Source organism: Aptenodytes patagonicus, chromosome Z (genome assembly GCF_965638725.1).
Source record: "Aptenodytes patagonicus chromosome Z, bAptPat1.pri.cur, whole genome shotgun sequence".
Lineage (NCBI taxonomy): Eukaryota > Metazoa > Chordata > Aves > Sphenisciformes > Spheniscidae > Aptenodytes > Aptenodytes patagonicus.
The window spans coordinates 78,121,267-78,145,769 of record NC_134982.1 but is presented as its reverse complement, the minus strand read 5'-3'; the positions used below and the strand labels follow the sequence as shown (position 1 = coordinate 78,145,769).

Here is a 24,503-nt window from a genome sequence, read left to right as displayed (position 1 = left end):
AATCAAATCTGCCTTCAGATTTATTTAGCATAGATACTGTTTCAGCCACTGTAATAAATAGCAGTCATCAAATAGAGACATCCTCTTCAGGCGTTCAGTTTATACACTCTTCTGGCGTATGAAGTTCAGTCACAAAACAAAAGCCATATATTAAACAGGGTTTTTTATCTGTGTTGCTGATGAAGTTACAATCAATTGTTAAAAGTTAACATTCTAAGGACAAAATCCCAGTGCATGTCAGGCATTGGGATTTCCATGAGATGCAAATTCAGCCTAAATTGCTGCCATTTTTCTAGCTCAATATCTACTCTGTGGTTGAAGCCACTACTCAGAAATTGAATTAGGGTTAGCAGTTAGTGTCCCTTTAAAATTCCTATATTCGGACAGTTTCCAGTTGCAAACTATGATTGCTCAAGTATGCTATTGTTATTTGACATGAATCATAAATCCCTTTTGTTACTATGATTTGGAAGAACATAGCCTAACAAGTGCCTTGATAAGAAGAAACACAGAAGTACATTTAAAAAAAAGTATTTTGCCCAACAAAATTTCTAGTGTATTGTTACTCTGAGCTCATATTATTAATTAATGTGACCTCAGGATAATTACAGTCTTTAGTCAGTTTTTACATTGGCACAACTTTACTTTTCCATTCACTGGATGATTAATATCTTTTCAGCTCAATCCAGCGGGGTCGAGTCTTCTGTTCATTGCAATCAAATGTAGTAATTTTTTTGAATGTGCCACATCTATGTTACAACCACTCTTTACTTTTAGAATCTTCTTTAATATTCTTATTCTGAGTCACCAGTCTAAATAGAAGGTTGGCTATGTTACACAGAAACATTCTTCTGCATTTCTGCTTTTCAATCTGATTACAGGATAGCCATGGGCAGATAGCTGGAGTTAAGCAGCAGTAATTTTTGTATCTCATCACATACTGTCCTTCTATAAGTTAAGCATACTCTTTGCATGTGCATTAGTTATTCTAAAGCTTGTTCTGATGGTTTATAACAGATATATTCATACACATTGGGATATGAAAAGGAAGGTGGTCATGATGGTGGATGTATTGCCCGTTGCAATACATATGTTTAACTTTAAAGGTTGTACAGATCGTGATTCTGTACACTTTGTTTTTTACTTCTTTGTTTTCCTTTTTTTGAGTAGAATTTCAGAATTGCTTAACATTATTTATTAAACCGTTTTAAAAGCACTTGTTTTCTGCATATAAGCTTTAGTGAAGGTAAGATTTTAATTCTTACATTGTTAACTTCTTAGAAATGAAGTGACGCAGAATCTTTCATTGGGGTGTAACGGTCATTGTGGATTTGAACCTAAATAATATTCTTCCATTGATTTGATGTTCACTCTTTTTGTTCCCTAATTTTATTATGAATCCCCTGAAAACAACTGAGCAAATGAATTAATTTATAAGTGCATTATCCCAGCTTTCTAATTATCTCTACAGTGGTCTGAATAATCCATCAAATTTTCCCCCAGAAGTGCTCTGAATAATCCATCAAATTTTCCCCCAGAAGTGCTCTTTCTGATTGTCTGTAGCAGCTTCTCCTTTTTTCAAAGCTTGAATTAAACCTGCTGGCAAAGGAACATAAACTTCTTGATGCTGTTCTTCCATGTCACTCCTTGGACCATGCGTTGTTTTTCAGATTTATTGTCACTGATGATAGGTAAAATAAAGGAATAAATAGTATGTGGGGGATAAGAGAGTGTTGTGGGAAGATAGACTCACTTGTAAAAATCTGCTTAGAGATCCTTGTTCTCCGTTTCTAAACAGGACACTTTTATTTTATGGTTCATCTTGAAGGATAAATGCCCCATCCTGCTAGAAAGTCTCCAGTCACAAAATTCTGGGTTCTAAATGGCTGGCCTGACTTCTAGAAATCACTAGGAAGTGGAAAAAAGTGAAGTGTTGCTTGCTGGGACAATTCATCTCTCTTCCTTAAACACTTTTGATATGCCTTGCTGGTTTTCATTTTCAGGTTTTCTTACCCTGTTTTTTCCGTTTCAGAAATAGACTGTGGCAAACCTTTGCTGATTCCACACGCAGAAATGATCTGGCACAACTCTACCACTCTATGGAGCAGAGCGTACTATCAGTGTAAAGAAGGATATTATTTTAATGGAGACAGGGATTTTTCAGAATGCACAATAGATCAGTCATGGGAGAATATTACATACATATGCAAAGGTAAATATTACTGTAGGAGGTTCTGTGGGGTGTGCTATTTAAATAGTTTCTCATTCCTGTTCTGAAGGTAGGAACAGGAGGAAGGATGAAGGCAAGAAATCCCTTTCTAATTTACGATATAGTGAACATGGTGGTACTTTTGGATGGAAAGGTCACAGAAGAGAATGTTAATCATGCAACAATTTCTAGTGGATGTCACAAATCTTTCTGTAGCTGTCTTGCTTTCTATTTCAAACGAAAGGGACTAATGCAACTGGAGTTTCATTGCTGCACTGAGAACCTTCAGCTTTGAAAGACGGGAGTATCACCAGATGAACAAAAGGCATTTAACGACATTTTGTTGTGGGCCTAATACTGTAAAGTGCACTGCGATGAAAGTAGGGGCAATGGAATTCAAAACTCCTTTTTTTTTTTTTTTTTTTTTTTTTTTTTAATTCTCTCATAATGCCCAAAGTAAAATTTGTGCATGTTTGCCTTTCCAGCCTAGATGTAGTTGTCTGAATTTCAGTCCAGAAGGATTTTCTTATAAAAGAATGAGTCCTGAGAGGGAGATCTGTAATGAAGGTGTTGTCATACTGTGGGTTTGGAGACAGGATGTACTGACATTTTAATAATAGCAACAAAATAGCAGATGTTTTGGACTACGCCTGTTGTGCTCCTTAGTGTTCTTCTGTGTCCTTAAAAACAGGTGTCGCAAGATAGATCTATGACTGTCCATCTCTTCTTCTTAAGTAGCAGTGCTGTCTTTTGCAGATGGTAACATTCCTGTAGCTTTGTAACATCCACATGTTTTTTCAAAAGCACTGGAAGCCTGTCTTTGACTGCTACCACTTCATAGACCAGGCCTTTACACAGAGTTGCCACTTGATGCCTCTCTTGCCTCGCTTGACGTCTTGAGCATTCGCTGTGAATTTAAAACGTGACATTAAATAAAATGAGCATGCAGAAAAGCAGTTCTCTCACTTTTTATAGTGCCCTAATAAAAATGGAACTGTTGTTAGAAGTCATAATTCATATTTCATTTAGGCAATTTGCATAGCAGTACTTTCTGAATTGGTTTTGAAGCCAGCATTGTGTAGAGTGGCTAAGTTAATCAGGTGTGTTGTCTTCGCAGTGCCGAGAGTTCTGTCTTGAGCACTCTGAAGTTTTGAGGGGCCTGAACCTGCAGACTGCGCTCACAGGGTTACCATGGATTTCAGCAAGAGCTTTGCTAGAGGCAAAAATGTAGACTCCAGCTCTAGCTCTTGGATCAGAGGGCCAAAAAAGTCAGAGTTATGGTCAAGTAGAATGGGAAAAAACTTCAAAAAAAATAGCCTAACTAGTCCAGGCTCCTTTGGGGGGGGGGGGGGAGAGAATAGGAGATTAGTACAAAAGTCTTCAGCTTCTTAACTTCTATATTTTTCACACTTATTACAGGTAATTTTCAAATGAAATGGAATTTCTGTTTCAGTAATGATGCCTTTCAGATTTATACGATCTTAAGCATGTATGTAATTAATCAGTAATTCCCATTAAAATGAGAGAAAATCATGCACCATTCCAAAACAACTTATGACAGAAGTCAGAAGACCACTTGTCTTTTCCTACTGCCTGGAAAACCTCATCAGGAGTAAGGAAGTTAAGAATTTCCCCTGAGCATGTTCCCTTTGGCAAATAATCACTTCTTCATTTCTTAGGGAGTGATTGCTATGGAATGCCCTTTATTTGCATTGTTGGTTGCATTGTCTGTTGGGGTATATAGTAGATGTGTGTGTGTATATATATAAGTACATTTAGTAGTAGCTGGTTTAAATGTTAAATTACTTAACAAAATGAGTCTTACTGAGACATGCTGATTGGATTAAGCCATCAGCAGTGAAGTCTGGCAATAGTAAGCTGGATTACAGTCTTCCTTTCCCAACCCTTGATTTGTACACACAAACTCAAGAGACTAAAGTGTAGAGAACATACCAGCAATTAAATACCGGCTGTCCAGTATGCTCAGTGTGTGAGTCTGGACATCCTGTAAAGCTTGTCTTAGAAGAACTTCTTTTTCCCCTGCGGAGTAGGAATGCGTGGTTTCATTTATTTTCATTGCAGAAATGGTGTGCTGTTATTGCAGGCACACATTGTGCTGAGCTCTGGTGGGATTTCATGGTAAATCTGGGAAGTTTTTTTCAGAGTGAAAGCAAGATCCCCTTGTGGGAATAATGGTTCAGTTTGTTTCAGGGGAGGGCTTTGGCTATAAAGCACTATAGCATGCCGTGGTGGAATACAAGATAGTCTGAAACAAGAAGCTTGGTTTTCCCCTTGTGAATTTCAGAGGAGAAATTGTCAAACTGAGCTTTTTTGGTAGTAATAATTATCTTACCGAGAGACGTTGTTCTGCGTGTGGGCTCAAAATGGGACATAAGGTAACATACGCCTTAGAGTTGCATTTTTTTTATTAAAGTGAAAAGAATGAAATCAAGCCTTCCCACTCACATTTTTCTTTTTGAGTGGATTCCGCAGATAAGGGATTTTTTTTTATTTATCATGGCTGTATGAAGGCCAGAAAAAACGTGATTTGTGCCTTGGCTATCTATCTGAGATGCTTGTTCCTAAATCTGCACTTGCAAATGGCACAGTGTGCAATGTATATTGTAAGCTGTTACCAAGTCCATGAAGAGTATCATTTTGAGAAGGGCAGGGAGAGTTACTGGAGGGTGTCTGAAATGAAAATGTGTAAATGAGTTGGTTTTGTCTTTTATTGAGCTTGCGTACAAATGTTTGGTAGTAAAAGGTCAGGAAGGGCTAACATAGATGCTGAAGTAAAATCTTTTCCCCTTGTAATATGTGTAGATTGTGTACATGCATGTACACACGTACACACACACAGACAGAGCAATCAAGCCTTTTCCAATTTCCCAGTCCCAAGTCCTAGAGATATCCTTGTCATGAGAGATTTTTCACAGTACCTGATCTATCCTTTCTGTAACAATTGGCTCTAGTCTCAGCTGTAAGCACATAGGTTGGGTTGGCTGCTCCTCCTTATTCTGATCCTAGAAAACTCCTTCTCTATGTCTGTTTTCTTTGGAGATTGTTAGTATTCAGTGAGTTTAGCATCTATTGATGTGGGTAGCAACAGTATGGTCTCTTAAAAAAGACAAGCAGTTTGTCCAATTTCCTTATTTTTATCCAAGGAAAAAAAAAATACAAGTCTGCATTAAAGAATAACGTCTCAGTATTTAAACGTCTCCAGTACCACTCTTCACTATATTATTGGAAATGCATTTATTAAGTGGTTTTTTATGTATTAAGTGAAATATTTTCCTTGCAAAAGAAGCAACTGCTGCACATGGGTGGGAAAAGTCTATGGATATGTAAAAACACTGGAGAAGGGAATGAATCTGACCTGCATGGAAAGGTAATGCGCGTTATTGGTAAAGCATTCCAGAACTCAGGCAGTGGGAAATAGCTATTGTAGTCGAAAGGGAAAATTGACCTCTGTGTCCCTTTAATGCTGAGTCTGAGAGCACAGCAATCTTACTGGTCAGTTGTGAGAGCCTTCCAGAGTAGTGTTAGGCCGTAAGGGCTGTCAACAGTTTGTAGGCTTTGCGTGCATGGTATACAGAGGAAAGGATGATCCAGTGTATTGTGAACCTGAAACTCAAATAGGGAAAAAAAATCATTCTTCACACCAGTGTACATTCTGTCTGATCCTGCACTTGGAGCTTCTGTGTCATAACCTTTTGTGTGCATGCTCTTTTTTACGTTACCTCTTAATAAATGCAATATGAACTGCCCAACTTTCAGTACAGGTTAATTTTCTGTTCCAGAATGCTTCATTTTTCTGTCTTGTGACTCCCCATCCACAAATAGAGTTTAGCTGCATGTCTTGACCTCTGGAGATTTTGTTGAGATAATCATGTGGAACTTGGGTATTGTGGTAGTGAGGAGTACCTTCAAAGCATCAAGAGAATAAGGTGTTAGTTTTGAGCCATTTCCCAGAAAATGGGTGTTGTATGCCAGCACTGAAAATCCTAACGGCTGAAGAGGATGGAGGATACTTGCTAAGTACATGCTTCAGGGATTTGAAGGTTTAGAAGGAAGAGCGGTTTGATGAATCAGTCCAGAGAAGGCATAGCAGATTGTCCACACTTTGCACTTTAAAACATTGCAGAAGAGGAAAAGAATACTTTCATAATGCAAAAAAAACTTGGAAAAAATCAAAAGATAAATCTGAATCCAGTCTGGAATAAACAGAGCAGGATCATCCTTCAGGTGTCATTTAAATGTAGACCTATAGCAAAGATAATTTCCATGCAAGCGAGAGGGTCTAGTTATTCTCTTTTTAATCCAGAGTTGTTTTCCCTTTGCTTTCACTTTCCCTGTGCTTTATCCCTATTCCCAATGACTGATTTTCCCTCTAGCTAGAATTCTCTGGGATGTCAGTTTTCACATCCTCACTTGTACAATAAGAGATGATACAGAAGGACAGCTGGAAAGTTTCTGTGGTGGCAACATCAGTAATTTCCACACAACAATGAATGGGTTAACTGTCACTCTCCTAATTTTTATTCCCAGCCATGTGTAAATAATTCATCTCAACAGTTACGAGTTTAATAGAAAAGATGTCCTTCACATCTGTGGGCATTGATTCAAAACCCATGGTTCTGTAGGAATAAGAACCTCATCAAACAATTAGGATAATTATAGTCATCAATGAAAAGGATCTCATTGGCCTGAGTTCTTGTAAAGGCCTAATTTGCTATGTTAAATCCAGACATCTGGTAATCTGGTAATTTCTTTAATTGCCTGGAAAAACACAGGTGCAGTCTGTGTTATGGGAGGTGCTACTTCTTAGATCAAAGTGTTGCAACCCAGTGACAATTAAAACAAACAAACAAAAAGTGTAGCTTTTTGCAGGGCTGTTTAGGCTTTTGTTTGTTTGTTTGAAACCAAATTAATAATTACCCAGTTTGTGATGGCAAATACCAGTCTCCGGTCTCAGGAACCTCTTTCAGCTGGGGCGTAGATCATGTGCATTTCTAATCCCAGCCCATCTAATCCCGTCTAGTCTGACACCCTTGATTGATACATCTTTCCTTTGTAAGTATGCTCACAATTGCATCTCTTATGTTTTTGTCAGTCTGGTGCAATACATGAATTACTCTATTCCTGATTGTCTCTTGGTAACATTTTTAGACCAAAGGAAGTAATAAATCATTAGCTATCTGTCTGCTCCTTCCTGCATAACTGTCTCTGCCTACAGCTTTGCTGTTTCTTTGTGGATTTCCTCTGTGTAAAGTTTGGGGCTGAAGGTGAAAACCTGCTAAAATTTTGCAATCCTAGTTAAACTGGAAGCAGGTATGTTACTCAAAATGTAACTCATAAAAACTTACCATGCTACCCTAAAGGAATAAATACCAAAGATATGTCTTTGTAAAATAAATTCCATGTATACTTGCGAAAGCTACTGTGCGAGAGGAGTTTGCCTGTATGCTATGGAACAGGTGCCTTGAAACAGTCTGAGCAGAAGTTCTCTTTGAAATGTTGTTTGCTCTCATTTAATTTCTGTGTCTGAATGTATGTGTGGTGCGTGTTAGTAGCAGATGGCATTTGCAGCATCATTCACAGTTTTCACAGAATTAAACAGGCAAAACATACAGAAAAAGCTAATATTTGGATTTTTTTCTTTCCGCTAAAATTTCATGTATGTGTGGGGATTGGTGGGAAGAGCTCTCTAAGTGAATTTGCACATGTGGATGCTCTTTTAGCTACTTGCAGAAGATGAAATGTCAGATTGGAGCTGGTTCTGTCTGCTTTCTGGTAAATGGTGTTTTTTTATGCAGGTTCAAAAATACTTCACTGATAAGATGTATCTTGAGCTGAGGTCAGTGGTAGTCAAGTGCTCTTTCAACTGAGGACTAGTAGACTGTATATGTGGAAGAAGTCATGAGGTTTTAATGACTATTTAGGCATAGAGTTGTCTGTGTGTTACGGTTTTTTTCTGAATCAGCAAATAATAGCACTGAGTACTGGGACCTGAACTCGCAGAGGCTGATAAGTGAAGGATTAAGGTTGGTCCTCACAGCACAGGGTTAAGGCAGAAGAGCATGACAGTACAGGCATTTATGCACTGGCTGTAATTACTATGAAGGTTTTCTCACACACTCAAGCACAGAGGTCCTCCTTCCTAGCAGAGCTTTTAAAAGTGGAGTAAAGAAGACTGAGATCTTCACTCCTTGTTTTCCTTCTTAGAATTAATTTCTTTGGCTTTCTTAACATGATTTCTCGCCCTCTGACACTCACTGGCTCTGTTGAATCACTTTGCTGCTCACTGTTTGCATTCTCCCATCTGTGTTCCATTTACCAGCACCTGTCTTTCCTGCATCTCTCTACCCTCTCCCAGATTTGTCTTTCAGTATCTGACTCCTCCAGGATCTTTTTCCACCCTTCTGCTCTGCTCTCCAGGCATTTGCGTGTCGTTTCTAGGAGCCTTTCCCTTGGGATGGGAAGGAGATTGTGAGGGTAAACTGGATGTCAGTGGAGCAGCAGTGGCATCCAGTGGCCTTCTTGGTTAATCACAAGTTGAAATTTCTAGGGCTGAAGTATGAGGAAACTGAGGGTCTTCACTTGTCCCGTCTCATTTGTGAGTCTGAGCGAAAGCTGTTGATCAGAATCAGATATGTTGAAGACCTGGATGCCACTGTCTGCTAAGACATCATGCTGAGGCCAGGCACGTATAGTGTGTTTCACTTCGGGAGTTCCTAAGCTCTGGAAGTCACTGGCACTGTTAGATTTCACAGGAGAACTAATCTGTCAGGGAACCTGTTTCCCTCTAGGTGCTAGAATAGTTTTTTCAGAGATACCTTTGTGCTGTTATTGGATGCTGTGTTTATGCTACTGGGATTAATGTTAAGCCAAGCACTTACTGTGCATTTGGTTATCCAAACGAAGAGTGGGTGATCAGTAAGGGTGGAAAAGCAGTCTCCTCAGAAATCCCAGGACTCTGTTGTGGTGTTTGCTCTGTGCGTGTTACAACTTTTTGTCCTTTTTTACTCCTGCCTATTTAGAGTGGGAACTTTTGAGAAAAAGTTTGCCAGCTGTTCTGTGGATGTATGGTAATTGCATGGTGGCCTTGTCCTTCTGAAAGTTCAGAAAACATGACAGAAAAATCGATGTAGTTACAGAAAAAAATGCTACTAGTTCTGCCTTCTTCCTTCCAAGGAGGCCACCGTATAAGACTTCTTTCCTTGCCTGAATACCTGGCATAATCACTTTTTTGTTGTTTCCTGCTTTATTTTTTTACTGAGTATTTTATAAACTCATGAATCAAGTGCCTGGCTTTCTTGCTGAGCAGTCTCAGAGATTACATTGTTTTTCCTTTCTTATTATGCATTTTAGTTTAGATCTCATGGATATGCAAACATTTTCCTTCTGGCTGTGCTCTGAGTAATTTTTGCCATCTGGTCTTTTAATAAAAATGTATCTGATTTAAAGAATACAACTGAACATACTCTTTTGCTCTGTGTTGGTACAGAAGTCTTAATACTGCAGAGTTTCTAGACATTACTGTGAAACACAATAATAATAAGCAGCACTTAAATACAATTAATCACACAGCCATTTGTAAGGAAATTTGTTTTAGAGGACATGCAGGTTAATCTCCTTTTCTTCTGCTCTGTAGAAGAGGAAGCTTTCAACAGCATTTCCATATTTAACAACAGTTTGGAATGGGGAATTAGAATTACTTGGGAGATAAACTGGTCTAGTGAGTGAGGTATCTATTTGTTGAATATGTTCAGAGGGAGATATCATTAGAAAACAGTTTTATGACAGTTTTAATAATCAAAAAAAAGGAAAGGAAAAAGAAAATAAAGCGCTGCAAAATACATAAACAGTTACACTTTAGTTCTAAATAACTGCCTACATATAGGAGTTTTAGAGACTATTGATGTATTTGTTTTTCAGTGACAGCTTCATGTCCATGTGCTACAAGGGGGCCCCTGTGAAATGGTAACGAAGTTTACATATGGGGAGGAGTGCCATGAGCTGAGCTTGCTTTTACAGCAGGGCGTTACACCAACTATTGTGTGAATATTTCTGAAGTATCTACCAAGGCTGTCCTATAAATCCCCTTCATTTTTTCAGCAGCTAGTAAGGGCTTTTCAGCTTAGAATCTATATGAGCTCGGATTTGTATGACCTTGGTCATGTAGTGAATGTAGTAAGAAAATATGGTGGTAGGACAAAGGAATGACTATTTGAAGGGTGGGGAAGGAAAGAAGAGGAGCAAATAGGTTCACTGTCAATCTGAGTTGTGACCAGAAGGAGCTTTGTTCTTAGCTCTGGGAGGATACTTGATAATCTTGTCATGTGAAGGCAACTGCTCTGTGTCTGATGACAGCAATGAGAGAACTGCCTAAAAAAAGAACGGATGAGTTGATCTTCCTGGCTGTGCTTTTTCTCTGAGGCATAAGCCAACTCTTAAAAGTGTGTAAATTAACACAGGTATGTTGAGGGATGTATCTCTTGTTGCCACAGCTGTATTCCCTACATGCTTAGTTCTTCGGGCTTCATTCTTTTAATCTAGTGTTTGTTCTGAAAAGTGTTTTACTGTGGCTGTGTTATTTAATTTTATTTATTATAACACAAGGAAAAGTGTCAACACCTTTTAAAAAGCAACCCTAACAACTAATGAACCAAAACATTCATTCAGCTACAAAAAAGCTCTTTTCCAATCTAACACAGAAGCTTTCTTAAAAAGCTTTAATGCAGGTTGTTGTATTCAGAAGAACATTTTTTTCTAAGTTTGTTGGCTTATTGCTAGCCTCTTTTTCTTACAGACAGCACTCTTAAATCAGCTTGGCTTCTTTATTTGCAGTTCAATGAGACTTCTAATCCATGAGATCCAATAGTCTACAAAGTCTTCAAGCTGACTTGTGAGTGGGTTATTCTTTAGACTACAGACCATTGCATGTCACGAGATCCGGATGCTGGCACCCAACTTCAAGGACAATATAGAATGGGTGGCGGAAGTAGTGGAATTAGGGCATTGTTTATTGCTCTTCATTTTTGGTGGTGTGATACTGTCATAAGCACACTTTAATGGAAGACTTTGACCAGGAATACAGGAATACCTATACACGGTACAAGTTTAATGTGTTATGACTAGGAGGAATGTCTGAAGCAGAGCAAAATGTCTTTTCTCATTGGCTCTTTTGCCTGGATTGGTCACCTGGTATGAAAGATTCTAGTCTTTAATGCAGTATATACTGAAGATCCTTGTGTAAGAAACAATGCTGTTATATATGTATGCTTTTATATATAGGAACGTATCAGCGGTCAGATGGAGTTAATGAGCTTCTTCCTTTGCTGTCAGGAAACTGTAATGTAGTTTTAATGTCCTCTTCAAGATCTGTAAAGTCATTATAATTAAAATTGCTCTACATTAAAATGCAAGCCTAGCGAAGTATTTTGTTTTCATTAGTCATGGTAGTTTACGTAATGCTGTCTGTGTGTTTAAGGACTTCACAGTCATTAGCTCAGAACATGCTTCTTCAGTTAGCCTTGTCTTTTAATTTTAGGAGCAGACATGGTTAAGGGAAAACTTACTTCCTAACTTCTGCCTACCTTGTTTTATTTTTCCTGTTTGGAAAAAAAAAAACCAGAGGAAAAGGAAGAAATAATATGTTTGGAGCAATTGTTTAAGATTTGCATGAGAAATAATAACTGTTTTCCTTCTGTGTTCATGTTTTTGCTCACAGAGGAGGAATTATTCAGTAATTTGTCTGTATTCAATGAAACGTGTGTGAGGTGGCAAAGGAAAACTGGAAGACTGGGAGTGCAGGAAACGTACACAGTAAGTGCGGCAGTATTTGAGATTGGGAGTAGCTTTGGCCTAGTTAATTCTGGTGAGTCAGCAGTGGAGATTTGTTTTGTGGGTTTTGTTTGTATGGTAATTTGTTTCATTCTTCCCAGTGAACTGCCTAGAAACCTAAAGGTGGCTGGGTTAGGAAAGAAACAAATCCCTGTCCTGAAGTTAGGTGAAAAACGCAGAAACAGTTGGGGTCCTATTCCAGTAAATCACCTAAGCATCTGCTTGAAACTATAAGAAGCATTTCAGCACAAGTTTATGTTTTAGTGCAATTCTGTTGTAGAGCTCAGGGTCACATTGACATAGAAAACATTGCAAAACTTGGGCTCTGTCCTTATCTGTGATGCAAACATTTCAAGTAAACAGTGTATCACTTGCAGATACTGGATGTAACTTGTTTTAGAAATGCAAGGTATATTGAACTACTGTGCCTTGCTCAAGAGATTCAACCACCTTATATTTTAGAACTGTTTTTCATGGAAATTGAAAGCAACCTTGGTAACTACTTTTTTTTGGCCATCTATAAGCATAACAATAAAAGTTAAGATATAAATTCTCAGAAACAAGTAGTTCAGTCAGTGTTATCGAAAGCCAAAACAAGGTAATAAGAATTCCCATATTTTGAGAATGACAACATTCCAAGAAAGGTTGGTTTTTTGAGCATGTGCAAATAGGGAAAAAAGAAAGTGGAAAATACGTTTCAAGGTTGAGTGATAATTTTGGAAAACAACCTGTCTTTCTCCTTCTGTGTTACAAAACCAATGTATTTTTAGTTTGAGGGCTTTTGTTAAGCACTGCTGAGATGGAAAAAACAAGTTCCCAATTACCCTAACAGTTCAAATCCAGTGCTTTTCCATGTACTCAGTGGTAACTGGCAAGCTGTGGATCTCTGGTGTAATGTGCTCTGTGCATGTGCTTTTGCCTGAATTCAGCTATCTGCAAGACATTTCATCCTCAGTTTTGACTATTCTGATGTAGGCATAGGGTGCATGCAGTAAAGTTCAGAACACAGTCTGGACTGCCTTAAGCTCAACTAGGTAAGTTTTGTCTGTCCCTTCGTGTCATACAAACAACAGGTTTCTTTTTCACTGCATTGAGATGATCTTAGGGAAGCTTGTCTTTTACTGTGGTTTGGCATTCAGCCTTACTACTGCCTCTGTAGGGCAAGGGGGGAAAACTAGAAAAAAGAAAGTAGCAAGCAGATGTAGTTTCCATCTGTGTGCTGTAAACAAAGAATTTTTACTTACACCTTACTGTTTGTGTTGGGGATGTTTGTAGGGTCCTCGTTATAGATTCCTTCTATTTGTTGTAGAAATATATGGAAAAATATCCATAATTTTAACAGCCAGAAAAAATTAAAGATCTAATGTATTAAGCCATGTTGTTGCACCAAAACAGTCACAAGCCTATTTTTTTGATTGAGCTGATATTCTAAAACAGATGTAATCCTAGGTTTTCAACGCTTAATGGAACTAGTATTCTGAATTTTGGAGAGCCACAACCAATTGCACCATCGTTTTTGTTAATCCTTCAATAGTTTCACATACTGGGCCAAAGATGGGATGAGAAGATGTTCTCAGAAGATGCAGTATTTAACATCACTACAAGTGAAGATAATCCAAAGGTGTGTTTAGATCTCAACTCTGGCAGTAACTACGTGGTGAATATTACTACCATCTCTTCCACAAACATCACTGTCTCAGTTACAGTAGCAGTTCAAACAAAGGGTAGGTTGTGTTTTGTATTCTGTGTGCTTATAGGAGAACTTACTGTGCTGCAGAGCTCACTGTTTTGAGTCTAGCAGACAGGATAACAGCCTGTCTCCTGGGCTATCTCATTCTTTATGTTGACTACGCACATGTAGTCACCATCAGCATCCTCTTTTTCTGCAAGACATTCTTCTTTCTGCTCACTGTGGTCATTGAACCTATGAGCAAACAGAGCAGTGGCAGTAGGTGCCCTTCAGAAAAGTTTGGCAAACTTGTTTCTTCAGGATTTGTCTTCTGGCTGAGGCAGGATTGGTGCAGTGGCATTCCTGGCTACGTGCTGGAATTTCAGTCTATGGTACAGTGCTTACTGGTTTCCATTCCTTGCCTTGAAAACTGATTCTCTGACTGTGGAAGAATTCCCTGTTGCTGAGCTGTGTGATGCTAATCTAAGTGATGCGAGCATTATAGATAATGTTCCTATGTTTAGCAGTGATGAGCAGTGTTCTGGCAGTTTTTCAGTAATTGTGGAGAAGGCGTGTTCTAACAGTGGGTTTCTGCAGTATTTTGGTCATGGAAACTTTAAGCTTGCTTTCTGACATACTAATTCTGATGAGACAGACATTCAGCAATAATTGCCTTTGGAATCCACAAAAATGCTTTTTCTCACATGCTTTTTCCTAAAGGGCATCAACTGTGACAAATTGTTCTATGACAACTTGATTTCCATCAGAAGGTCTGAACCCTTAGATCTTTCTGTCACTATAACCTCCCTAGGTCTGGACGAATAAATCCTATCTTGATTCCCTGAATAGCATGCTTGGGTTTTTCTGAAAGCCATTTTCTTTGGAAAATGTTCATGCTTTATTTACTGTGTGTGTTCATTCAAAAATAAATTAGATTCTACCTCCTTCTCAGAAGAGAATTAAAATAAGAACCTTTTTTTTTTTATTTTCAGCTACTCATATCCAATTAAGTTGAAGAAGGTGAAGTTTTTGTAATAAGTTGTTCCCTTTTTTATTGTCTCTACAGTAAAGGAAGCTTTCAATAATGTATTAATTTTTAATGATACCTGCTTGAAATGGCGGAGAAGTGTCAGGGGAACTGATGTGGAAGACAGATACTCCGTAAGTGACAACCTGTATTTTGAATCTAGAAAACAATTTATATCAATCACCTATGTGAAAAAACCTGTAATTTTTCAAACACTCACTGCTAGCAGTGTTCCTCATTCTAATAATGTCTCTCATAAAAACCCAGGGAGTAATCTTGCATAGCAACTTTCAAAAAAGAAAGAAGCCACCATGCCGTTTTGTAGTCTCCTGTTTCTTGCTTACTTTTTCCCCTGTTCTACTCTATTTTGCCTTCCCTATCTGCACTTTCAATTTTGTTATGTTCAGGCCTCAGACAACTCTGTTCCAATTCCACGGAGTCAGTCCACTCTGCCTTGTGGTATGTCTTCAATCTGCCCCCGTCCCAGCAGGACATTTCTACGTGAACTATCTCTGCCAGGACTCTTGACCACCTGCTGTTGTCTCAAATCTCCGTGTGCTCAGAGATTATCTAAAGGCATAGGATCTATTTAAAGGAAAATTAGCACATGATTAAAATACAGCAAGCATTTTAGTTTTCATTAACAGAGGAGCGATTAGGAACTCACACAAAATCCAACTGAAACAAAAAAAACCCATGGTAAATTTGCCTAGAAACAGCTGTCTGTAGGCTGGAGGGTACTTGGCATTTTGACGTAGGTCAAAATGGCTTGATTTTGACTTGCTCCTCAGGGTCAAACCAGAGAGGTGTTAACTGTGAGCTTACTTTTATAACTCATTACTTTGCACCATGAGGGTATACTGCGATGAAAGTGCACTATTACTGGAAGCCTGTACGTCAGCAGGAAATCAAGACTTGGGGAAATTACAGTACTAATAAAAAAGAGGATAGACTTGGAGGAGGAGAAGTGAAAGAACTAGGACAATGTCAGAGCTGATCAAGAGGGACTGCAATTCCTGTCAAATTTTGGGAGCATTTGAATTTGAATAACTGTCAGTGCCAACAATTTTGGCAGTCTGTATGCAATGATGTGTTTTTCTGCTATTTCTTCTAATTTAGAGCATGACATGACTGAATGCAAGTGATATATTAAAATATTGCAATTTCCATGCCATGATTGTTTGGTTGCAGTTTCATGTGCAAGGCCAGCGTTGGTATCAGGAGGAGTTCTTTCATGAAACGACCTTCAACCTTACCACACACAAGCAGGCTCCAGAAGTTTGTTTTGATTTGCAGCCAGGCACCAATTACTCTGTTAATATTTCCATGGTAGCTTTGAATTTTTCACTGCTCGTTTCCATGACAACACAAATCACAGGTAGGTCCTGCCATTTATTTTATCTATTTACAGAAGCACCTATGGGTGCAAGAGGCTCAAGTGAAACAGCATTGTTGATCTCAGTGTTGTATGGTGGGTTGTCAAAGTGCTCTTTCCATGCTCAAAATTGTTCATTATTGTTTGTTTTCACAGATTTCATAGGGTTGACAGTCCAGCAGCAGAAGGGGGAGAGAAATGGGGGTGCAGTGCTTTGAAGTGTCATTTTGGCACAGCAGGGAAAAGATAATTTGGTGGGTTAGACACAAGATTGGTATCTAGGGTAGCTGGGTTAAATTCCCTGCCCTATTAGAGGCTAAGTCACTTTTTTCAGTATGAGTTCTCTCCACTGTGAAGTGGAGATAATAGCACAACTGCACTGGTATTTGTGACAACAGGTATCACTAAAGTCTGCAAGGATCCAAAGTACAGAGCGTCCTGCAAGTACCTCAGGCAGATACCTTCGTCTCTAACTGGTAGAGTACAAAACATAGAAAGCATTTGAGCAAATATGGTTTTGTAGGGAGAGTCTCGGCTTCACTATTTATCAAGATATTTGTATGGCACTAAAATGCTGTGATAAAAAACATCTGTCATTGTTTTAGCTCATTTTTTGTTTAGAACAGTTTTGCACCATCTCTGTACTGTCAGACTTTCTGTATTAGGTTATTACTGTTACACTGTGAAGTGCAGTGTTTGGTGCTGGTATCATTCTTCCTGTTGGGGCCACAAATTGGAATAGGTAAGAAACATGAAAGCTCTCTGAGTGTCTGTAACTCTGTTCAGCCACTAGATGGAACCAATTATCTTCTGACTGCTTATGAAGAACTGGGGATTTGTGGTGGTTTTGAAATTTATAGTATTACAATGTATTTTATAGTAAATCTAAGGGTTTTAAGCTTCATGAAAGGCAAAACATCTCTTGTTTCCTAAAGCTACTGTTTAGGACATACAGTGACCTGGAATTCTTTTTTTAAATGAAATTACAGTAATAATTTGATAATTCATTTTCAGAAGTTTCCTAGCTGTCACTCAAAAGTAGCGTCCTTGAATTCTTGAGTACATGTAGCTTTGTAAAAACTAATAAGCTGTCTTAGAATTTGGTTGACTGAGATAATTTTTTGAATACATACTCAGAGTAAAAGCGTAGCTCTTTACTCTGTTATCCTGTGGTATTTCCTAAACTCTGCAGGATTGCATCAGGTCACTTACTCAGCAGAGCTCTAGAGAACACTTTGCAGCAGGTGCTGTGTGAAGTGGTATTTGTGCCTTGGCAGCTGGAATGTTTTCGTCTCTGCTGAGTTAGTGCTTAACAAATGCACATGCATAGCCCAGAAAAGGTCTTCACGCAAAAGTTAGATCATTTCCATTTTGAAAGAAGATCCTGCTACACAAGCCATTTTATATCTGGTAGTTACTTTTTTCAATGAGCAATAAAAGGTAGGTGTTGCTCTGTCATTAGGAATCTTCATCCAAAACTTGCCATGCAAACACTCCATATTGTGCTTTTTTTAATGGAAGCCAAAAAATAAAAGTAGGTCTCTTTGTGGTTGAAATTGAATGAAAATTAAAAAGCCAACAGCGATCATGCTGCAAAGCTCACCAGATAATGAGAATTTAAATAAGATGTTAAATTTGTTTCAATTTCAGCTTATCTAAGATGAAAAGAGTACAGTTAAAATAATTCTTCTGGCAGTGTCCCTTTGACTTCTGTGCCTTATGTGTCGGGAATTGCATTATCTGTACAAGCAATTTAAATAAAAAGTATTTATAATTTTAGATTAGGTGTACAATTTGCTTCTTCATTTGTCCAGTTATTTTGTAATCATGTACATTGTTAAACCAGACGGTTCTGTTTCCATGGTGGGTGGAATGGTCTCGATTTATCTGCCAGCTTAAGTCTGAAAAGTGTTTTTTGGCTCTGGTGGTTTTCTGGCTAAATGGTACTGTATAAATGCAAGATATGCCTTAAGCACAGAGGCTCTGAGGAAGCTGAGACTTAGAAAAGTGTTTTACTGTTAATGTACTGGAGGTGGCCTCATTTGTTGTCTACGGTTTCATTAACAAATGCACAGTCAGTTGGTCTGTTTCCCCAGCTGGGGGCAAATCCAGATGTTGTATCTTCTTGACTTTCACGCATCTCCTGCGTTTTGAGAGTTCAGGAAATCTTAACTGTGGAGTTTCAACTACTGCGAAGAGACATGTCCAGATGGTTGGATGAACACTGCCTAACAGACTTAGTTTCCTGACAAGGATAGTCATTCTTAAAGACTGTTGCAGAATACAATAAGCATGTAAATGCTAGCAATAAGTTTGGGTCCTTTTTCAAAAAGGAAGATTTGTAAATGCATGTTAAGAAAGCTACTTCTATATCTTGAATATCTGTATCTATATTTATATCTATATATCTCCTGACTGAGGATATATTATATCCATAGTATTTCTAAAGGAAAAAAGCAAGAACTTGGGACTCAGAAGCCTGCTTTTCTTCCTGGCAAGTAGCATCCTTTAAAAATAGTTCTGTGCTGAGCACGAAGTTGGTTTTGCCCATCATCTTGTGGATGGTAAATATAGTCTAGCAAATGCTTCATGGATCATTGAAATTCTGCCTCCTTTCATGCTTCCAGTAACAGGCATCTTGCACACTCTTTTATGTCGTCTTAGCTTATTTTAGACAAGCTGTCAGCACCTGTCTACTTGAGATAGGAAATTGAATCAATTATGAAAAATGATTAGGCAGTGATTATATTGTAGTTGTAAAAAGATGGTAGCAAGATTGTCTTTTAAGCAAGAAGGGAGTTCGTGTCTGTTTCCAAGGAAGGAAAGGAGTGTCTTGTGGGTGTACTTTCTCATTCATTATTTCTGTTGGAATTACGCTACTTACACGCGGCTCTGTTCCTTTTCCTTTTTGAAGATCATTTATTGAGGCATGCTCAGACAAGGCATTGTTCTTAATTTCATTATCTGTTTTCACATATGAATTTAAGAAGACTGAATTTTGTAACTACTTTCAAGTGTTTGAAAAACAGAATAATAGAGAAAAAGTTAATGCTTTTGCTTTCGCTTCTAATATCCTAAATAAGAGTAACTTCTTCAGTTGAGCCACATTAAAGTACTATTGATATTTGAATCTGTTTGTAAGCTTTGCTTTGGGATAGATTCTTTATGATGGATGTGACAAAATTGTGGTCTTTGGGAAGTTCATGAATGCCTACTTCTTTACAGTGTCTGGCTAGCTTTTTTTAGTTTAGAGCAGACATCATACTTGTAAGACAGAAAATTTTCTGGACACTAGAAATAGATCTTTTGTGCCTAAATTACTAGATTACATTTCCTTCTTGTAAAATAATTCATATTAGATTCAATGATGATTTCTCATTACTCTTCCTCCTCTCGATTTTTTTGCTTAGAATCAAAGTGTATTTTGAGTTTGTTCTATGCTTACTGTTCACACATGCTGCATTTTCTTACATATTTGTACACGCACTTTCCAGTGGGTTTGGGTAGGTTTGACCTCGAGCCTGTGTACCTCAGACAGTTGCAGGAGTTCTTATGTTTCTCAGCTGCTAATCCTTTTGTTTTAGTCCAGGATATACCTGCAGGCCACATACTCTTGTGTGTGTATCCTCTCTCTCTCTTTGTATGAACACGGAAGTCAGAAAGTAGACTGACAAGCAGGGAGTCTAGAAAGTGACTTGGATTAGAAGAACTAATTCCATCACATACTAAGTATAATCTTCTAGAGCCCTGCATTTTTGTTTTGGTATGTGAAAAACGTACTACATTACAGATCAGGTTGTGGTGTCTTAATTTGTTTGTCCACCCAAAGATGTACACACACACATAAAAGATACGATTGTTCTGCTCTGTTGTATGATGGAAAAGGTTTACACTCATTCTTTCATAAAGGGACTGCTTTAAGGTCCGGAAAAGGAGAGAAAAACCAAATCTACTTTCCAGTGAGGAAGTGAAAGACTGTTGGAGATGTGGTGATCTGGCAGCTCTTACTCTGACAGCACATCATGTACCTCCAGAGAGACAGCCCATTACAGTGTGCAGCTTCAGAGCACGAGTATTGCAAAGAAGAAGGGAGTTTCTGATTTATGTAATGGGGAAAGGGGAGTGATTAAAACCTGAGCATGATTTTTTTTTTTTTTTTTTTTATGTAGGGAGGAAATTAGCTGCCAGTCCTGTAAACACTTTCATATATATGTTCACACATGCACTTTGTATTTTTATGCAGAGACTATTCAAATGCATGATATTTAAGTTCATATGAACTCCTCTGTTATCTTTCTGACCTTCATAGCAAGAATTTTTTCATAAATACTTGTGATGTCATGATCATTCATTGCCTCTATCATTCTGTTTACCTTGTGTATATATATATACACATATATATACACATGTATATATATGTATATATGCCACCTTGATATAGGTGGCACAGTTTATGTTTTATAGCCAGTGCTTTATACGCTGAACAAAATTCTTTGCTTTTTTAGTCTTTTCCATCTGTGTGAACTGGGGGTTCAGGTTCATTGCTTCAGGTAGTCCTTTACAAATTTATAGTGATGTATCTGCATCAGCCTTTATGTTGTCCTCAACTAGTTGGCGTAATTAGCATTAGGTAAAATGAATGAAATGCAGAATGGAAAAAAAAATACAAGAATAAGCTACAATGGGGAGGAAGATAGATTGTATGCTCTTTTCAGCTATGAATTTATACATGAAAAGGTCACACATTTCCATTTTTAAGATACAATCTTTAAAGAAGATTTAAATGATCATTTTCTCTAGATGTGGTCTTGATTTATTCAACCTCCTTCCTTCCCTCCCTTCTTTAAGTAATGTCTTTCTCCAAGTTAAAAAATCTCTTCTCTTTGTTAAAGCAATTATACTGTAATATGTACAGTAAACTTAATTACTCTTCAGACAGTAATACAAATGGTAAAAAACCTTTTCTATTTTATCAATATCTCTACCTTTTTTATTTTACAGCAGTGTTTTTGACTTCCTTGTTTTAAAATTCAGTAAAAAGCTTTTTGGACATAAAGCCCTCAAATAACCATTAAAAAAATCCCTTGTTTGCAGGAAGTGAAGATCATGCAAACGGTGTTATTTCAGCAAAGGGTTGTTTCAGTTAGAACTTGGCTTTAAGAAGAATCTTTGATTTTTACTTCCCTGAACTTGGGAAGAGTTGCCATCTGGTTTTGGACTTTGTGGTTCAATTCCATTACTATTTTTAAAGCTTTATCATTAGCACAAAATGATGAAGGGAAGCTGTAAAGAGGGCTGTACTGGCACCAAGCAAAGGTTTTTTTAATAAGGTACAAATCATTCAGTTTAACAGGTTTTGTGCATATCCATATATAGGGTGGGATAGAAATGGATTTGTGTATTCATTTTTGATGTGTCTGTGTATAGGAAACTTACAGCCTTTCTTGCCTGCATTATATATCCAAAGGTAAGTAGCACAGTGTTGTCCCAGAGTTACAGCTTCAGAGCTGTACAGAAGGTCAAATGACAGGAAAGGCATTAAATATTCCTGTTATCACTACTGGAGAATGTCATGAAAGGGCCATGTTCCTTGTATTGCGGCAGTTGGCCTGTAAAGTCCTCGGACTGCAGCAGTAAACAGTATTGGCAAAACCCAGGGCTTTAAAACAAGAAATAAACAGCTCATTTCCAGGATTAATGAAAGAAATGTAGCTGTTCCATTGTGAAATGCTTTCATGGTAACTAATAGTGAACTGCTTCCAACACGCTAGCTTTTTCTGAAGAGCATGATTACAGTAGAACACCAAGCAGGCTTTTGCTCCAGCGTTGAGGCATGTGTTGTTTGCCTGTGCTGTTGCAATGGTAGAGGCTTCCTGGCATGCACTTCTTTCCTGTAGCCTGCCTTCATGTTCAGAGGGAGACTCAGTGGGTGGATTCTTATTGTAGAAAATGAGCCTGAATATGAAATGTCCAAGCGTTAGTAACATAGCAGTGCTATGACAAGGAAATGCTTAGAGTGGGACTATCTCTGGATATACTTGCATTTCTTGCTATGTTCTTCTGCGTTTCCCTGGTGCTGCTACAGATATGTTAGTGTGTTCTGCTGGTGACAAGTTAAAAAAAAAATCAAAAACCTTTAACAAAGGCAAGGTGCTAACAGCACCTGAACAGACTGGAGGATCTTGCTTTCTTCTCACAGCTCATGTAGTGCAAGTCCTCTCTCCATAGCATTCCCCCTTTCCTTCCACCTGTTCTAGATGGTGTTAAGTCAGTATTTTTTCCATGTGGGCTTCTAAATCTGGAAATTATTGTGACCTCACAGCAGACTTTTTTTTTTTTAAAAAATGTTAAATTTCTGGAAGGGTGCTTCTTCTATTAAAAGTTCGTAGTGGTGAAATAGTGCATATGGAATAACTCCTTCAGAGTTTCCTTTCTGGTCACTGAAGCAAAAATGAAATCCGTTCCTTTCATTTATTATTATTTTATTACTACTACTTTGTATTGTTGCAAGTTGTTCGCCTTTTTTATTAAAACAGGCAGATTGTCTTCGGTGTGCTTGATGTTTGTGGTAATTGGTATTTCTTACCAGCAACTAAAAATGGTAAAAGACTCCAAGCTTTAAAAGCACTGCATGTTTTTTCAGATTTTGCTCTCTTTTGCCCACTTACTAGGACTGTCAGTGCTGGATGGTTATTTATTTTCATGTTTTGCATTTTTCCTGTCAAATTTTAGAAAATAAAAAAAATGTAATTGTTATGAACTTAGTCAGTAGTCTCTTTGTCCCCTGGTCCCCCTTGCACTGCTTATCTGGAAAAAAGATGCAGAACTGTGGTATGCAACGCACATTGTGGCTGTCATTAAAGAAGAAATTCTGAAGTTTTTCTTGGAAATTGGAAAATTCTCAAGAGAAATTAATAATATTGTCTCCTGGTGGTATTGGATGCCAAAGGAAAGGAAGATAGGAGAAATGTACCAGATGAATCTACCCTGACAGATACATTTTCCTGTCACTCCGTTGACTGGCAATGTCTGTGCTGAGGAACCGTTGCAGTTAAGGGAGGGTTTGCAGTTCTTAAGTTCTGTTTGCTTAGGTTTGCAAGGTGCAAAGGACATAAAGGTTGACTGTCAAATATTGTTTGTTCATTTATTTTGTTGAGATAGAAATACTGTCTATACATTTTACAATATCTGCAGTTGCAGAAGTATTGACCGAAGTAAAGACTATTTTTGTTCTTGCAGGCAGCCATGCAATACATTTCCTTAACTCAGAAAACTATCTGAAAGGGTTTTCTGCCCTGTCTCTGCTAGAGGGAAGCCACTGTAGAACATCAAGGCTTTGCTAGATACAAATCTTATTCTCATTTCAATCCTAAAAATTCGTAGCTGGCTTCTTCACTGGTAGTTTACCCATAGTCTGGTTTTGAAGAGGACGTGGTAAAGGGAACTACCAGAGCAATTCATTTGGCTAGGTAAGCTTCCAGGAGGTTCATTTGAGGATGATTTTTGCCAAGGGCAAGGTAGGGTTTTTCTTGCTAGGGATGCTTGTATGGCCTGTTGTCTTTATTTTGGGCATACTGTGCTTAAGTTCCTTTCCCATGCTTCATCTGTTTAAGGCAGAGATCATGTATGCTTTCAAATTTCTTTTTCATAGACTACAAAGACAATTTTTTTGTTCCCACATATAAAACAATTTCTCCTTTATTTGGATCTTTCTGGTAATCATCCTCTGCACTGGTTTCACTTGGCTCTCTTGGACTGGAACTTCAGACACTGTGAAATGATCACACTTGGGCCTTCTGTACCTCTGGTGGTACTATTCTAGTGTTACAAAAATCTGTTTCTTATGCTTTTTAGAGCAGCGTTTTCCTTCCCCTCCCCTCCCCCCCCCCCCCCCCCCCCCCCGGTTATCATGTTGGTGACTAACACTCGTTCTGAGATGTACTAATAAGCTCTTCCTACTACTCAAAGGAACTTAGAATATATAGTAAAAAATTCTTCTTAGTAGCCCCAAGTGTATCACCTTGTACTTCATACTGGTGAATTTCATCCCATTTCTGCAGGCCAACAGCTGTAAAGGTGATTCAGTTCTTCTTATATATTATCTCCATACTGCTTTTGTTTTACACTGTCTAACATTGAGCAGCAAAATTCATCTGTATGCACCTCAATTTTGCACCATGATTGTTAACAAAATGCCAGACTTAGTTTGTTTAGTCTTGGAGGAACTCCTCTAATAACCTTCCTGTACCCCAGTACATCTGCTTCCAACATGCTGTATTTTGCTAGCTCCCTATTTAGCAGTTATTTACCCACTTCACAGTTTTTCTACCAAGCCTCATTTTCTTCTGCTGAACTAATGATTTTCTGTGTTTCAACA

At 38.1% G+C, this 24,503-nt stretch overlaps 1 protein-coding gene across 6 annotated transcripts in view; it reads left to right on the top strand.

The window, feature by feature from the left end:
- SUSD1 (sushi domain containing 1) overlaps positions 1 to 24,503 on the top strand; it is a 47,578-nt gene that overhangs the window by 8,952 nt on the left and 14,123 nt on the right. For 4 of the 6 annotated variants that reach the window (XR_012997412.1, XM_076362547.1, XM_076362551.1 and 1 more), the window contains exons 6-10: positions 2,033 to 2,212; positions 11,943 to 12,037; positions 13,590 to 13,779; positions 14,791 to 14,885; positions 15,943 to 16,129. Coding sequence is in view for 5 of the 6 variants with exons in the window: in XM_076362547.1 (XP_076218662.1) it covers positions 2,033 to 2,212; positions 11,943 to 12,037; positions 13,590 to 13,779; positions 14,791 to 14,885; positions 15,943 to 16,129 (747 nt within the window). In the remaining variant the exon portion in view is untranslated. The remainder of the gene's footprint in view (positions 1 to 2,032; positions 2,213 to 11,942; positions 12,038 to 13,589; positions 13,780 to 14,790; positions 14,886 to 15,942; positions 16,130 to 24,503) is intronic. The other 2 variants (XM_076362550.1, XM_076362548.1) reach the window with 2 other exon arrangements.